Source organism: Corvus kubaryi, unplaced genomic scaffold (genome assembly GCF_017639235.1).
Source record: "Corvus kubaryi isolate FWS band 111438036 unplaced genomic scaffold, C.kubaryi_AGA036_p1.0 74, whole genome shotgun sequence".
Classification (NCBI taxonomy): domain Eukaryota; kingdom Metazoa; phylum Chordata; class Aves; order Passeriformes; family Corvidae; genus Corvus; species Corvus kubaryi.
Window position 1 is genome coordinate 12,858,883 of NW_024582061.1, and position 14,968 is coordinate 12,873,850.

General features: G+C 40.4%; 1 protein-coding gene across 1 annotated transcript in view; it reads left to right on the forward strand.

Moving 5' to 3' along the window:
- The window catches only part of POLR3B (RNA polymerase III subunit B), a 72,681-nt gene extending 59,969 nt beyond the window's left edge, over nucleotides 1–12,712 (forward strand). The window contains exons 25-28 of the mRNA XM_042050777.1: nucleotides 202–368; nucleotides 2,660–2,773; nucleotides 7,877–8,050; nucleotides 12,174–12,712. Of these exons, the coding sequence (XP_041906711.1) occupies nucleotides 202–368; nucleotides 2,660–2,773; nucleotides 7,877–8,050; nucleotides 12,174–12,303 (585 nt within the window). The 3' untranslated portion in view covers nucleotides 12,304–12,712. The remainder of the gene's footprint in view (nucleotides 1–201; nucleotides 369–2,659; nucleotides 2,774–7,876; nucleotides 8,051–12,173) is intronic.
- The last annotated feature ends 2,256 nt before the right edge of the window (nucleotides 12,713–14,968 follow it).

The following is a 14,968-nucleotide window of genomic DNA, read 5'->3' on the forward strand; positions in this document are numbered from 1 at the left end:
TAAAGATGTTCCCAGACCGTGTGATGAGTCCAGTTTTCCCCCTTTACACTCCTGGTTCTTGGGCTTCTTCCACTCCTCCTGTTGCATGCAATAGCCCAGGCTGCCATCTGGGTCACTTTGCCTGACTAACTTGTGCTTTGCCCAATCCAGCAATGTGCCTGTCCTAATGACCAGGCTGTTAACTCTGCTTTTCTTTCACAGGTAGGAAAGTTGATTGAACTCCTAGCTGGAAAGGCTGGGGTGCTTGATGGTAGATTTCACTATGGAACAGCTTTTGGTGGCAGTAAAGTTAAGGATGTGTGTGAAGATCTTATTCGCCATGGTTATAACTACCTAGGGAAGGACTATGTAACATCTGGGATCACTGGGTAAGAATCTGCTGTTTAGATTAAGGTGTTTCAGGAGAGTGGGGAAATCCTGTTGAGACACATCTGAAGAATCTTCTCATGTCTCAGAGCTCGGGAACTTTCTCTTGTTTGCAAACTGCTCTGTGAGACTGAGAAAAGGGGCTGAAGAGTACTGTGCATTTTTCTTTTTCTTAGAAGCATTTTGTGGTTCCACATTTTAAAAATTGCTAGTGTACGTGTGGCTGTAATGGGAATGGCCCTTTTGGTACATATGAAAATTTCCCGAGTTTTACTGCCTGGCAAAAAAGCTAAAATCAAGGCTTTCTTTCTGAGAGATAGTAAGAAATTTCAGGTTTCTGTCGGCAGAAAGTCTTACATATGCTTGGAATCAGATAAGCATGTTCATGTTGACTTTAATAGTACTGTAAATATGGATTTGGAGGCAAGCGTCTGTTCCTTGGCAATATTCTTTGTGTGCTCTTTTTTTCCTTTTTTCTTTTTTTTTTCTTTCGATTACACAATGTTTCAGTCTGGCATAATACTCTAATCTGCAAACTTCCTGCTGTGTTTATCAGACTGGCTTCTGAGACACAGAGTTCAAAGAACTTAAGATAGTTTAGGAACAGGAAAAGGCCATATGGCTTCACATGCCTGCGCTTCCAAAATGTATCTTAATCCTACCTTCCTGCTATTTTTATTATCCGTCCAGTCCCCTTCTTCTCAAGGAGCAAGTTTAGATCTCTTTTGCAAGTTTTTTTTATATACTTTTTATTTTAATTGCCTTTCCTACCAATTTATTCCATATGTTGCTTCTCTTTTTGTTTCGGAGATACGATTTTATTTTCCTTATTCACTCCATATTCCATAAATTGTATGTCAACATATATATCCTGGTGCTCGAAACACTTCCTGTTGGTATATCATGATAGCTTTTAAAAAATCTGACTAATCATGATCCCTAGGGAGAATAAAATCATCTAGCTCTAAAAATCCCCCATCCCCAAACTTCAACTTTGTAGTGCCCTATTTAGAGACTTTGCTTAAGGACACTGATACTTTTTTCCAAGCAAATTACACAGGCTTAATCCGTTTGTTATGAAATTTGAAGGCAGATTTCATAACAATGTGAAAGTTTGCAGATTTCAAGTGTTTAATGAAGTTTTATTATTTTCTTCAATAGTCAACTTTTGGAATAACACTGCATAATGTCAGTAATGACTCTGAAAGGGAAGTGCAATACTGTTGTCTCCTGCTTGTTTTTACATTGCACATACCTTTTTTTTTTTTTCTCTAACAAATCAGTGGCCATGCTGAGTCTGTCTGTCTGTCTGCGTTAAATTTGGACATTCTTAGTGCTGAAGGTGGTAGCTGGGAAATGACTGAGTGCTTTTCACTGTTGCTTTCTGATCTTTAGGCACTTACACTCTTCTTACAGTTGGGGGTGTTTTAAACACAGAAATCTTTAGCCATTACTCCAGCTCACAGAATGGAGTAACACCCTCTGTATTGCTTACAGATGTTCTCAAGCTGATGAAAGTGCCTAAATACAGTTCTCAAGAGCCCTTAACCCAGCTCATCTGAGCCCCCAGTGCCAGCCAGGGCAGCGATCTTTGTCCCCTGGATGCAGCTGCTGAGCAGTGCTGCCGGGGCAGCTGTGCTGATGCACAGCCACTCAAGGAGGGCTTTCACCCATCTGGGTTTTGGGCTGTGCCTCAGAGTGCTGTGCAGGGAGAATTAGTGGGTGAGAACACTGTCAGGCTCATAGTGTGCCAGTGCTAAGTGATTCCTGCAAATGCAAATTTCTTAAAGTGCTCCTACAAAAAGAATGGTTTGAGCGTTTATGCTGGATGTATTTGTTTACATATATGCTTCCCTTTGTGAAGGAATGTAAACAGAAATAGCCTAAGTCGCTCTTCAGGGTCTGATACATTTACAGTCCTTCCTGGCTACTGATGACACTGTTGAAACACTCCTGTATGGATACAGACAGAGGAGGGACCATGGGACAGCTGAAACAGGTACCTGCAGCTGTAGCAGCATGTCTGCACAACGTAAGACCAGAATTCAGGAGCGTGTTCCTTGCTGCAGAGGAGACAGCAGCATGTGGTGCTGGCACTGTACTGCCCCTGTGTTCAGAAGATTTCCCTGGAAGGGGTTTCAGAATGATTGCCCAGAAGGTCCAAACACATTTTTCTAGGACTCATGATTTCCAAATTGTTTCACATTTCTCCTGTACATGACACTCTTGCCTCTCTTCAGGTAAATGTGTGCTAACTGTGGATATTGGTTTTGTTTGGTTTTTATTCTTTCAGAGAACCTTTGGAAGCATATATTTATTTTGGTCCTGTGTATTACCAGAAACTGAAGCACATGGTGTTGGATAAAATGCATGCAAGAGCTCGAGGACCCAGAGCAGTGCTCACCAGGTATTGTTATAGGCTAAGCACAAAATTCTTGTGTACATCCAGAGGTACTCCCAGCTGACTGATGGCTATAGAACAAAGTTTGTTTACCTTGTGATACTTGGCACAAAATGCTAAGAACTGTTATTACACTGTTGCAGACAAAAAATTCTCGCAGTAGACTGTGGCAGGAGGTTGTTCTAAAGGCCCAGGTGTGCTCTATGTGATCCAAAACTTGAGTTTGCTTCTAAAGCTTCTGCTAGCAGCTGGTAAAAACACCATCTGCTGGTTCACAGTACACACTGTGGGCCCTTCCTGTCAAATTGCTCATATCATAGGTATTTTAGGCAGTATTTTAACATTTGTGCTTTTACAAAATCACTTATGAGTAGAAGGAGAAATTTTTAAGTATGGTCTACTATTTCAACATACTTTTGATAAACCCTTTGGGGAAATTGAAGCCTCCTGTTTTTACTGGTGCTACTTACTTTTTCTCCTTAAAGCCAAGGTCTATGTCTGCTTGCACTTACGTTCTAAGTTTCTGATATTCCTTGCTCACAAGAAAGAGTTTAGTGCCACAGGCTTTGCTTTGGGGATGCTTCTAAGTGGTCATTTAGTTCACCTCTCTCTGTCACAATCGGATTATTTACTAAAACATGACAGAAAATTAAATTCCAGCTAATCTTGAATATTCTAGCAAAGATTATTCCAAATGTCCTTTGTCAGTCTTTCTGGGCTGTTGTGTACACCCTTATACCTCACCTCCTGCATGGTGGTACTCTTCTTTGTGACCAGTCAAAATTTCTACTGATTCTGACCTTAGAAATCTTTGTACTGTTTTTAAGATGCAAGCACAGTCATGTCTATCCCACCCTTACTCTTCCCTATAACAAATGTGATTCATATTCTTTAATTCTCAGTTTATTTTTATGCCTCTTGCCATGTGAGGATCCACTTCTTTTCCTTTGCCTGGCTGCACAACAGCTCTTAATAAATGCAGCTTCTATCTGTTGATGTGCTATTAGAGAATGGAGGGGCAGGTCTCTGCTGTACCTGATACAGAGGTATCTTCCTCTTTGGCTTTTCATTGCATATTTCCCATGCCTTTGCTTTCCAACCTCACACTGTCTATAGGACAAACTCATGCTTTCCATGGAAGTAAATACCAGTGGTTGAACTGGGAAAGAAATCATGAAAAGGTTGTGTAATTCTTGTCTGAACTTTTTCATCAACCACATTGAGAAAAGCAGGTGTAGCACAACCACAGCTGCTTGCTTAGATGAACATAAATTATATTCCCAAAAAAGAGGCTGTCTGCCCCATTTTCTGTTCTTCAGTGTGTTAAGCATTATATTGGTCCTTCACATGAAAATGAAAACTCCCTGTCTTAGCTTACAGTACACAGGATTTACTGGAACTTCTGGCTTACCCAAATCCCTTGATCTGCCTTTGTATTGCCTCCCCAACTTCTCAGCTGTTTAGAGATACTGAATTTAAATGAAACTTAAATACCAAGTCAATGTAATGTTTATATGTAAAGATGAAGGTTGTGTGATTTCCCCCACCCCTTACTTTCTGCAAACTCTTTGTTCAGTCACTGGCATCACACTATGTAACTAGGCCTCCTTATTTGACTTTCAGGAAAGCTAGTGGATGTTCAATTTATGCTGCCTCTTGACTAGTCTTTCAGGAATTTTCTTTTTTCTCCTCAAATAATTAAACATTTGTTATTGCCATTGCCTCTGCTGCGAGAGTCTGCATTGCCAGCTTTCACATTCGCTATTGTTTTATCATCCTTTGCACTTCCTGGAGAGTAGATTCCATCTAACATTCTTTTTTGATTTTACAAGTAATCATGTAACAGCTTCCAGTGTGGAATTTGGCTGTCATTGCCTTGAAATGCATTTTATTATATATCAAATGTACCTTAAGTGACAGAGCAAAGCTGTATTTCCATCTGGAGTAAGGCAGAATACTGGAGCTTCTTGATCATCACTGATTCTAACTATTGTTCTGATTAAAACAAGACTTTGCAGAATTGCAAAGCGGAACTCTTTGTTAACACGGTCAAAACGCACCAGGATGTTGCCCTCTGGACTGGTACTTGAAATGCAATCCTCAATTTCAATGCTGTGGGAGTTGACAATTAATGTATAACAGTGGTGGTGTTGCCCAGATACACAGTCCTGCTAAATCTTTTTAATAGATAAGCTGCTGTTAATGCTTCTTACAAGAGAGCAGTATCAGCTTTCTGTGTGTGTAGCTGTTTTGATGGACACTGTCAGAGCTGCCACCTGTGTGTCTTTTGGACATGTCAGATGTGCCAGGTCCTGTTGTGCTGCAGGGGAGCAATGGGACAAGCACCGGTCAGGGCTCCTCTCTGTGCTCTGGGGCTCTGCAAGCACAGGATGCCCTCCTCCTTCAGGCAGTGTTTTTTAGGTAATGTTCCACTTCTTGGAGATCAGTGTTTCAGCAAACAACTCCATTTCAAGCTAGCCACTAGTTGTCCCTGGCAGGCACAAGGGAGATCTGCTGAGACCATGGGGCTCTTATTTCCCCCACTGGCCAGTGAAACAAGGAATAAGACCATTCAGCTGAACCCACTGTTCTTGCAGAAAATGCAGAATTAGTGCAAATAAATTCTTAATGTGCTTAAAAACACTGAAGTTAATTGTTTATGATTTTTTTTCTAAAGGCAACAGTTAAATAGAATGATCACTTAATTTTTTTATTTAAAGAGTCACTGCATTTTATTTAGCATTTTAAGAATTTACGTTTTTCCTTAACATTAAAAATATCACTTTTTAATGATACTCCCAATCTTTATTTTCAGGAGTCTGCTTTGTTTTCTGATGTTGTATTTAGAGTAAAGAAAGAAGTTAGTTGCCCAGGGCAACAGCTGCAGTGTACATGTGTATAGAGGGAAAGGGGAAGGACAAATGCTTTATAAGTACTGTTTTAACATTTTAAACAACTTCTTGTATGAGGAATTTTAAAACTCATGTGAGCTGGAAGAAGAATCTGATAATCTTAGGAAGCAGAAGATAGACTCATTTCAAAGGCTCAATCTCAATATTGAAATTTTTGGTACTTTAGAAAACTACTTTTTAGGTAGGCAGGATTTTGTTTTGTTTTCTTTCAATGAGATCATGCTGACAGTGGGAGTGAAACTTAACAGCTAAAGGTTAAATTTGGTTTTGTTTTGGTTGTGGGTTTTTGTTGTTGTTGTTTGGAGAGCTTTTTGTATTTTTTTTAATGGAATCTCATCTTCCTTAAAAATCTTCACCCTGTATCTGTTGGAAGACCCGTGGCATATCTACCCATGGAGTTGAGACCCCATAACTTTTCCAGAGATTTTATCCTCCCATAATTGAGTTGAGACTTTATTTGGGCTCACATTTATAAAGCTATTTTGTCATTTTGTCCTGTAGAACAGCACCTGGTGAAACTTCTGAAAGCAGACTTGTGCATTAAGTAGTATTATAAAAGTCAGTTCATAAAAATAACTTGGGCACTTCTAGCACTGTAGCAAATGCCTGATTCATTAGAGGTCCAAACTTCTTTTAAAATCTGCCTCTTGGCACTTCAGAAGAGAAACTGCATTCACCCCAGGGTTAGTCCTTTAAAGCAGCATCTGAACAGTGATGGTGCCATCATCTGGGGAGGGGGCCCTGAGGAGTTTAATCAGGATGTAAACAACTTCTATCCATTCTCCCCACAGTGGGAAAAACAGAGGGTTATATGAATGAAAAGGACAATTTGAATTAGAAGCAGATTAGTTTTAAGGTTCCAGTGTGGTCAGAGTAAGAGAAACTACTTCCCCCTAAAAACAAATACAACTTGCATCTTTAGGAGATATTTTGGTCTGGTAATTAGGCTTACTTTTTACATGTTACAAAAGATTATTAGATGTTGAAGGCTTTTATAAATTCTTTTCTCTGAGTTTCAGGAAGTTGGCAAAACCTTATTATTAATATCTTTAGTAAGCTTAACAAATTCTGTTGTTTGAAATAATAGAAACAAAATATACTCCAAAACTATTGGGCCAGATCTGTCATTGAATATTTTAGGTGTATTACACTGCTACAGGTGTCAGAAACAGCACATAAACATGAGGTTTCAGGGAGCAGTGAAGCTCAGTAACATCTTTTAAATTCCTTCTCTTTGCTGTCATGTTTCAGGGAATATACTGAGATGGAAATATTTATTAAAATGCATGCAGTATATTTGTGCTGCAGGAGTTCAGGACTGGTTTTGCCTCATAGTTTGCTCTAATATTTGCAACCTAAGTACTACATCACTGTGATGTAGTACATGAGAGTAGAACTGATACTATGAACTTGCAGTATGACAAACAAGAGGATAGAAATTTTGACTGTGTCCAACAGAAAAATTGACTTAAGCAGTCTTAATGTTAGATAATATATGGTACTTTATCTTTTTACCTCAAAATCTTTAGTGTATACTTGATTGCTTTATTAAAATTTTCCTCTAGCACCATAAGGACAGTGAGTCCCCTCGGACAGTAAATAAGAGTTTGACTTGTGTAGAGGAACCTACAGAACACAAAAATTAGTCTATTAATCATCATACATGAAAAAAATAAACTAGATAAATGTCACTTTAAAAAAAAAATAGTGTTTCAGTCACGAGTTAGCAATATGTGTACTGTTTGTTTGCTGATTTATTTTGATATTCTCTCACATATCAAAACCATCTTTATTTTAGAAATTAGTCTTAGCTGTAGTTCAGCTGAAACATTAGGTTGATGATTGATTCATTAGCTGCTGAAAATTGTTTCATTTTGTTAGCTACAAATGATAATGTCTCATCAAGAAAGAGTGCCAAATCTGTGTCCAGATTGTCTTGGATTCTCTTAGAAATCTTTTTGTTTTCGCTTATTCAGCTACATTTTGTGAGGTAAAGATCTGTGGCCTGATGCTGCAGTTGCCACTTACAGAACCGCATCATATTGCAGGTACAGGAGCAACATGTTTGTAAGATCAGCAGTTCTGGTTGGTAAAGTCCCTTGATGCTGTGGTGTTCCTGCAGTTTGAAGGCAGGCTAGAGTCATAGAATGTATGTTTTTGAATACTTACTGCATTTTCTCAAATGCTTATTTCAAAGGCAACCCACTGAAGGTCGATCCCGCGATGGTGGTTTACGTCTTGGAGAGATGGAACGGGATTGTTTGATAGGTTATGGAGCCAGCATGCTTTTATTGGAGAGACTGATGATTTCAAGTGATGCCTTCGAAGTGGATGTTTGTGGACAGTGTGGCTTGCTGGGGTACTCTGGCTGGTAAGTTTTCAAGCCCTTCTGTGTAATGGAACCTTGCCCTTGGTTGCAGTACTTCTCAGTTTTCAAGTGCTCACAGGCACCAATTAACAGTCCCATGCATTTCATTTAAAAGCAGTGTCAATGTTCAAAATGGGTATTTGGAAAATCGGTGACAGGGAATGATTCTTTATTTTGGTCTGGTTGAAGTTAGGACTGAATTGAGTGTGTAGTCAATGGGCCAGGGATATCTCCTGTTGTGGGGGCACAGGTATTCTCTTCCACAGCCAGGCTGTTCCCTTCAGTCTGTCTGCTGTCCTTCCATCCCACTGCTGACTTTCCATCCCACCCGTGCAAAAGATTATCAAACACCCAATCCCATATATCATCTATTTTTTGAAAAGGGGAAAACAGCAGTGTCAACGTACCTGATGCTTCTGCCATCAGAAATGAGGTTACTGGCTGGGCTAGTCACACATCTTATGGTACAATCCCATGTTGAACCTCCCAGGGCTGAAGAGTGAGAGTGGGCACAGAAAAAGAGGAGAAGAAAGCAACATTCCCTGCTTTCCTGTTCTCTAGCTATGGAGCTCATAATCCCATGCGTTTGGCTTTCTTTAGCTGTGCCCCTCCCAAATGCCTTTTGCTTTGTCGTCTTGTGAAACAAGGAGTTCCTCCTCAAAGCATCAGACAAATGCACTGATCCCATGTTGGAGCCTGAGAGAGAAGCAGCTGTCTGTTTGGAAATTCAGCTGGCTTCTGCCTAAATGCCTTGTCCCTAGGAAACCTCTCTCTAGGCTGGCTAATGGTCTTGCTGTCTTACTCTGACACCTAACCCAGTACTGAGTTGGTCTCCTGCAAACAAACTGGTTTTTCATGTAGAGGAAGCGTAAAACTGGATGTCAAAGCTGTGTGGAGCTCACCACAGGTAGCACACTGGGTTTTACTTTAACCATCTTTTCTCTTCAGCAATTTTGAGATGTTAGATTTAAAGTTGCCCTGTAGCATGCTGAAAATACACCACTATTATTAGAAGATAGACAAGCTTCTTTTTATAGTCTTGGAGGTAAGGGAAGTGTTCTGCTTTAACCTGGTTTTGTTCTAACCAAGCAGAAAACAGACACGTGAGACCAATAGGAATTTGAGATACAATGTTCTTGCAAGCTTTGCAAAAACAGGTGACCTGAAATCCCATCACTAAGGGAAGAAAAACTAAATGTTCAAGTTACAAGTTACTCCAATATTTCTGTTGGGGAAAGATGGAGAGTTGGAAGGAGGAGGAGAAAGATTAATTTCTAAATCTCAAAAGGGCACAGTTGGAAACATGCCGCATCTTGGATATCAGTATCAATCTATTGGGAGAGGCAGGAAATTGGACTTTATTCACTTCAGTGCCTCAAGAGTGATTTTTCCATGATATAATGAAGTAGGAAAGTAAGGTATATTCTCAGTTTGTAGATGTGTAAAAGTGACAGCTACTGTTTCTGCTCTTGGTCAGACCTTTCTTCTGAAGCATGTGGCTTCTGGCCAGAAACCAAGCACCACCTTTGTCTGCTCACAGCAGCAGCAGTTCTGCTCCTGGTGGAGCAAAGGTTCAGACAGAGGTGGGTAAATGTGTGTAATCCAGAGCAGAGATGAGGCTTGCTCTGGGCATCCTGTTGTGATTGGTGATTTTCAGCTGGGCATGGTCCTGCTGGCTCTTGTGCCGTAACTCTTTTTGAGAGTCCTGTTTTTCTTGAGTGTGTGTTCAGTGTATGTAAGAAGTGAGGCTTTTTTCTGACCCAGGTCTCTTAAAACTACTGCAATGCAAATAACAATTGTAGGAAGTAGTGTGAAAGGAAGGACATGCCATAAGTCAAGGAACCAGCCACTTGTAGCTGTGTAAAGCATTGCGTTTAAAAATTCTCACATGCAGATGTGGCTCAATTATTTTTTCAATAAGACCTTGACTTAGAGCAGTCCTTTAAGATTTTCAGAGTCCACAGGATGTAAAAATACCTTGAAAAAAATTAGCAATTTGAACTTTAGAAGTAATACTACGTTTTATTTTTAAAGTCTTGCTAATATATTTCTTTTTTTGAAGTTCATAGCAAAGTTTAGTAACTCCTTAAATTATCATGAAAGAAACTACTGTTTCAGACAGAGTCAGACATTCTTGCAATCTGATTCTGTGAAAAGCTGTCTGATGTGTGAGAGTAATCAATAAGAGAGTTTCTGCTAAATTTTATACTGTGTCTACTAGTAGCTGAAGCAAGTGGCCCTGTAATGAGCATCACAGTAGAGACCAAGTCATTAAGAGAAACTTCCAAATGGGCCTTTTCAGTGACTCAGGCATTAATAAGACATTGCTGCAAGAAACCTTTTAGAAACATTGTTTGTGGCTAGCATTAAGGGCACTTGTCTTATGGAGGATGAGCCCTTCCTCGCAGACAAGGACTAGCCCCTGGGTACGTTTTTCTGCAAGATAGTAACAGCAGATCAGTGTTGGGGCCTGAACTGGTATTTTCACAGGGAAGGGGGCTGTTGTGGCAGTGACAGAATTTATCCCTGTAAAAAATGCAGTTGAAACTTACTCTGATTTACTGGGTTTATGCAAATTTTCCAACTTTGCTGTTGTACACATGCTCAGGAGCAGAACTCCACTGAATGCAATGAGCAGAATTTGGTCCTTTTTTGATGATAAGTTGAGGAGTTATTCTGATCTCTCCAGTATGTACATTTTAAAATACACATGAAGAAAAAATTTTGTTACTAGTCCAGATTCAGCCTTGAATGGCACAGTTGCCTTTTCCTGACCAGTTTAGTGTCAATTCTAATACCCCATGATCTTTCAAGTACTTGTTTCTGTGATCTCTGTTTGTTGGAGTTTTGTGCACCTTTCTGGGTGGTCCCCATCTAGTACAAAGCAGGCCCAGAATGATGCATGTAGCTTTGAGCCTGGGTGCAGTGAGTAGTCTCTCCTCCTCAGTCCTAGGAGCTGTAATCAGATGCCAGACATGTGCCCACAGCAGAAAGGTTGTGTCTCATCAGGCTTCCAGAGCCTGCAAGGCTGCTCCCATTGAGAGCAGCTGCTTCCTCCCCATCACTGGAGAACGGCTCCCATTTAGGTCATTTCTCCCACCATAAAATGTACCTATCCTTATAAATACAGACTCGGGGAGTAGTTATAAACCTGCATTGGCTGTCAGCCTCATTCTGTACCACAGAAGCCTGCAGGAGTTTTGCTAATTCTTCCTTAATTGGATCTTCAGACTGTTAAGACTTTATGCCAGAAATACAAATTTGAAGCACAGGAACAAAAAAAGAGCTTTGTTAGACCATTAGGAAGTGCTGTGTTTTTGTGTTCCCAGAGGAGTGTCTTTCTCAACTCTCCAAAACCAGAAGATGGGATAGACAGGAGAATGAAGAAATAGGGAGGTTGGAAACTGATTTTTATAAGAAACATTTTCTACCACCACTGAATTTGAGTCCCAATACTGTAAAGATGGCTGACTAGCCTATTTATTCTTTATATAGTCAAGGTTATATCTAGATGACAAAAAATCCTTTTCCCCCTGAATTTTAAGATCATTAGAGCAAAGAGCACAAAGAATATGTGTTAAAGCAGTTTTACTGGCTTTCTATCCTGACTAAAGTTTAAAGATGTAAGATGAGAAGTGCCTCTATTCTGGAAAGTGAAATAATTTGAGACATTATAGGGTGAAATTGCATATTAAAAACCTTCTTTCTTCCTGACTACGCTTTTTGTGACATACATATAACACCAAAATTGGACCATTAACCATTTTTTTCAGAAACACTTGGCTATGTTCACCTCCTTTCTGTCACTATGCAGTGCTGAATTTGTGTTGACATTTATGTGAGTGCTGAAGAAGCAGAAGTCAGTCCTGTTAGCTCTTGAGCATTGTGATTGCTCTCCAAGAAAAGTGCAGGTTTAACATTAGGCTCCTGTTGACTTCAGTCAAATTATTTAAGGGCTTAAAGCTATGACTTAAGCACTAAAATGTGTCTCAGGCATTTGGTGCTTCTAGGACTGTGGCCAGTGTTTAAATGCAGATGAACAAAACATCAGTAGCTAGTGGTAATTGGTTTTTTTTCAGGAGAAATTATGGACCAACTCTAACTTTGTTTTTGTTTGTTTCCCTAGGTGCCACTACTGCAAATCATCTTGTCACGTGTCTTCTCTGCGCATACCTTATGCCTGTAAACTCTTATTCCAAGAACTGCAGTCCATGAACATCATACCTAGGCTAAAACTAGCTAAGTACAATGAATGAACAAGATGAAAAAGACCCAAAAAAGTACCTTAAGAAATTGAAATCCAGCATATCTAACTGGGAGGTTTTTTTGGTGGACAGGAATAAACTAAAACCTGAGTGAAGGGAGGTGCAAGACAGTAGGAAATTTTTCTTACATATCCTCCTTGGTTTTAAGCTGACATGGAAAAGTCTGTCAGTAAAATATACTAGGAGCAATTCTGAAGCCTTGATTAGTCATGAACAGGACGTCTGAGAATTGTGGAATAAGGCCGTGGTCCAGCAAAGCACTTGGATCACTTCAAACAATCCCATGCTTGCGTTTGAAAAGGTCTTTGCTGGACTAGGGCTTAAGCAGAGCTAAATACACATCTTATTCACAGAGGTTAAAAATGTTTTCCAAACCAACTAATAAAAGTTTTAAATAATACTGGCTGAATATGTTGATAGTTGTGTAAGGATGGTAAGGCCTTATAATGTCTAAACCGTTTTCTGTTCCTAAAGCAGTTTGTTAAAGCGTTAAAATTTTCTGAAGTAGTGTCAATGTTAGAGAAATGAAACTACTTTTTCGAGAGCTTGAGATGAGACATTTTGAGTGAGATTTCGACATGTGGGTGCATTTGTATGCAAGCAGTGTTGTGCTTGTACAGGTGATCTGCTCTCAACTAAATGTACGCAGTTTCCATGAAGGTCGGGGGGGAGGTGACTGCATATGTAGCAAGTGCATGATACAGCACATAGATATCCATTCCATTCCTTCTGAGGGTAGTAGATCTGATAATACACTGGCTCAAAGCCCTGAAAAGACAGGCTGCAGACACTGGGTAATGATGTGTGCTGTCAGAGGACTCTAGAACTTCTTTAAAATACGGACGTAGCCAAAACATTTTAAGAACAAAACAAAACCAGACCTATGAAGAACAACAGTCCTTCACTGACAGTGAAGCAGGTTTGAATGACATGAAAGGATTTAGAAAGGGAACAGCTGGATTTTTTTCATGAGGTCTAAGGCCTAGAACTAAAGCAGTGGATGAACTAAGAGTCATTTAGTAACCTAAACGAAAGCATGCAGTTAACTTTTTAAGCAAAGGACATCAACATGCGCGGACTTCACCTGTCCTTCAGTGAAAAGCAGCACTCTGGGTCAGTGGGGATACAGAACACTGCCTATGATCTAGAAGTCCTGAGATGCTCTTTGGCTCCTCATATGGCTGAACTTTGTGTGCTGATCCTAACGCTTGTGCTGGTCCTGACACTGCTCATGCAGTCACATTGCTGCTGTTTTCTTAGCTCTTAAGGAACACAGATGAGTATCAGCCTGAGTAGGTTTCTTTTTAGCCTTCCACCAAATGCTTAAACTAGTACTTTTGTGTTTGGGCTTAAAAAACAAGCCTGAAGAAATAGATTCTACTTTTCTTCTCTTTTTTTTTTTCCCTTTTTCTTGCAATTGGACTGATGACAACACAGATATCATCACAGCACAACTGGATTGGAAAACCTCTTGAAGTACCTCTTCCAGGATCAAAACAGCTCAGGGTTATTTACAAAAGAGTTTTAGGAGAGTGATGTGCTGCTTCATACTGGAGGAAGAGGTTAACAAAAGCCCCAACCAAATGAACAACCTCTGCTTTGGTGCCTGAGATGGCCCAGCTGCGGCTCGGGAGCACCAGCAGAGGGAGTGAGCCTCTAAGGCTGCGGCTGCTGGGGGGCACCATGCAAACCCACTGAGGATAAGGGTCCTTGCTTCCTAGTCTTCTCCTAAGTGGTCTCCTAGGTTGGGTGGTTGGAGCTGCAGGGCATGAAAGACTAAGCAATGTGTGCAATTACACCTGTGGAAATTGAAGCAGTTACAGCAGAGATGGAGGAGGAACAAAGGAATGAGCTCATGAGTAACCCTGTTGAGAGAACAAGTCTGTGTGCAGCCCTGAGGAGGAACCTTGCAGCTCATTCACCTCAAGCTGATGAAAGCGTGGGGATGAATGGGTTTTGTGAGGGTGAAGGATATCCTCTGTAATAGCTGGGGTTTAGGAAGAAAGGGGCAGCCTTAAGAATGATGGATCCAGTAGAGCATAGAAATTAGACATGTCTGGCAGTAAGTGAGCATCACCCACTATCAGCCACTCTGGTGATACCTACATCAGTTGCATTTACACATCACTGCTGCCTAATCTAAGCCTGTGCCTACACTGGAGGCTTATTTGAGTGCAGATTTGAGTTGAAACTCTGATACTTAATTTTCACCTCTCTCTGAGGCTGCCTATGTTCCATCATAATTGACACCTGCAAGTAATCTCTTGGCAATGGAATAAGCATTACAAAACCAGCAGCAGAAGCAGAACAAATGTCTGTGGATTCCTGGAATATGGTTGGTTAAAGTTGCAATTCAAGGAAGGAATCTTACTGCAGTCGGGAAAAAATTATAATGCATGGACTGATGAGGTAAAATACATTCTCAGAACCCCAGAGCTGTCACACTACTTTCCTCTGGTGAGCCTCATCCTTGCAGCCCTTTGAATTATCTTCCCAGACAACATCCCCTCCCCCCTTTTTATACTGTGAATGCCTTCACAAAGAGGTCTTATGGCAGCTCATGGCTGTACTGCTGGAGCTGGCCTTGCCCAGATCAACCCTGCCATCACTGTCTAACTGCCGAATTAGATACCATATTCTGAACAACACCTGACAA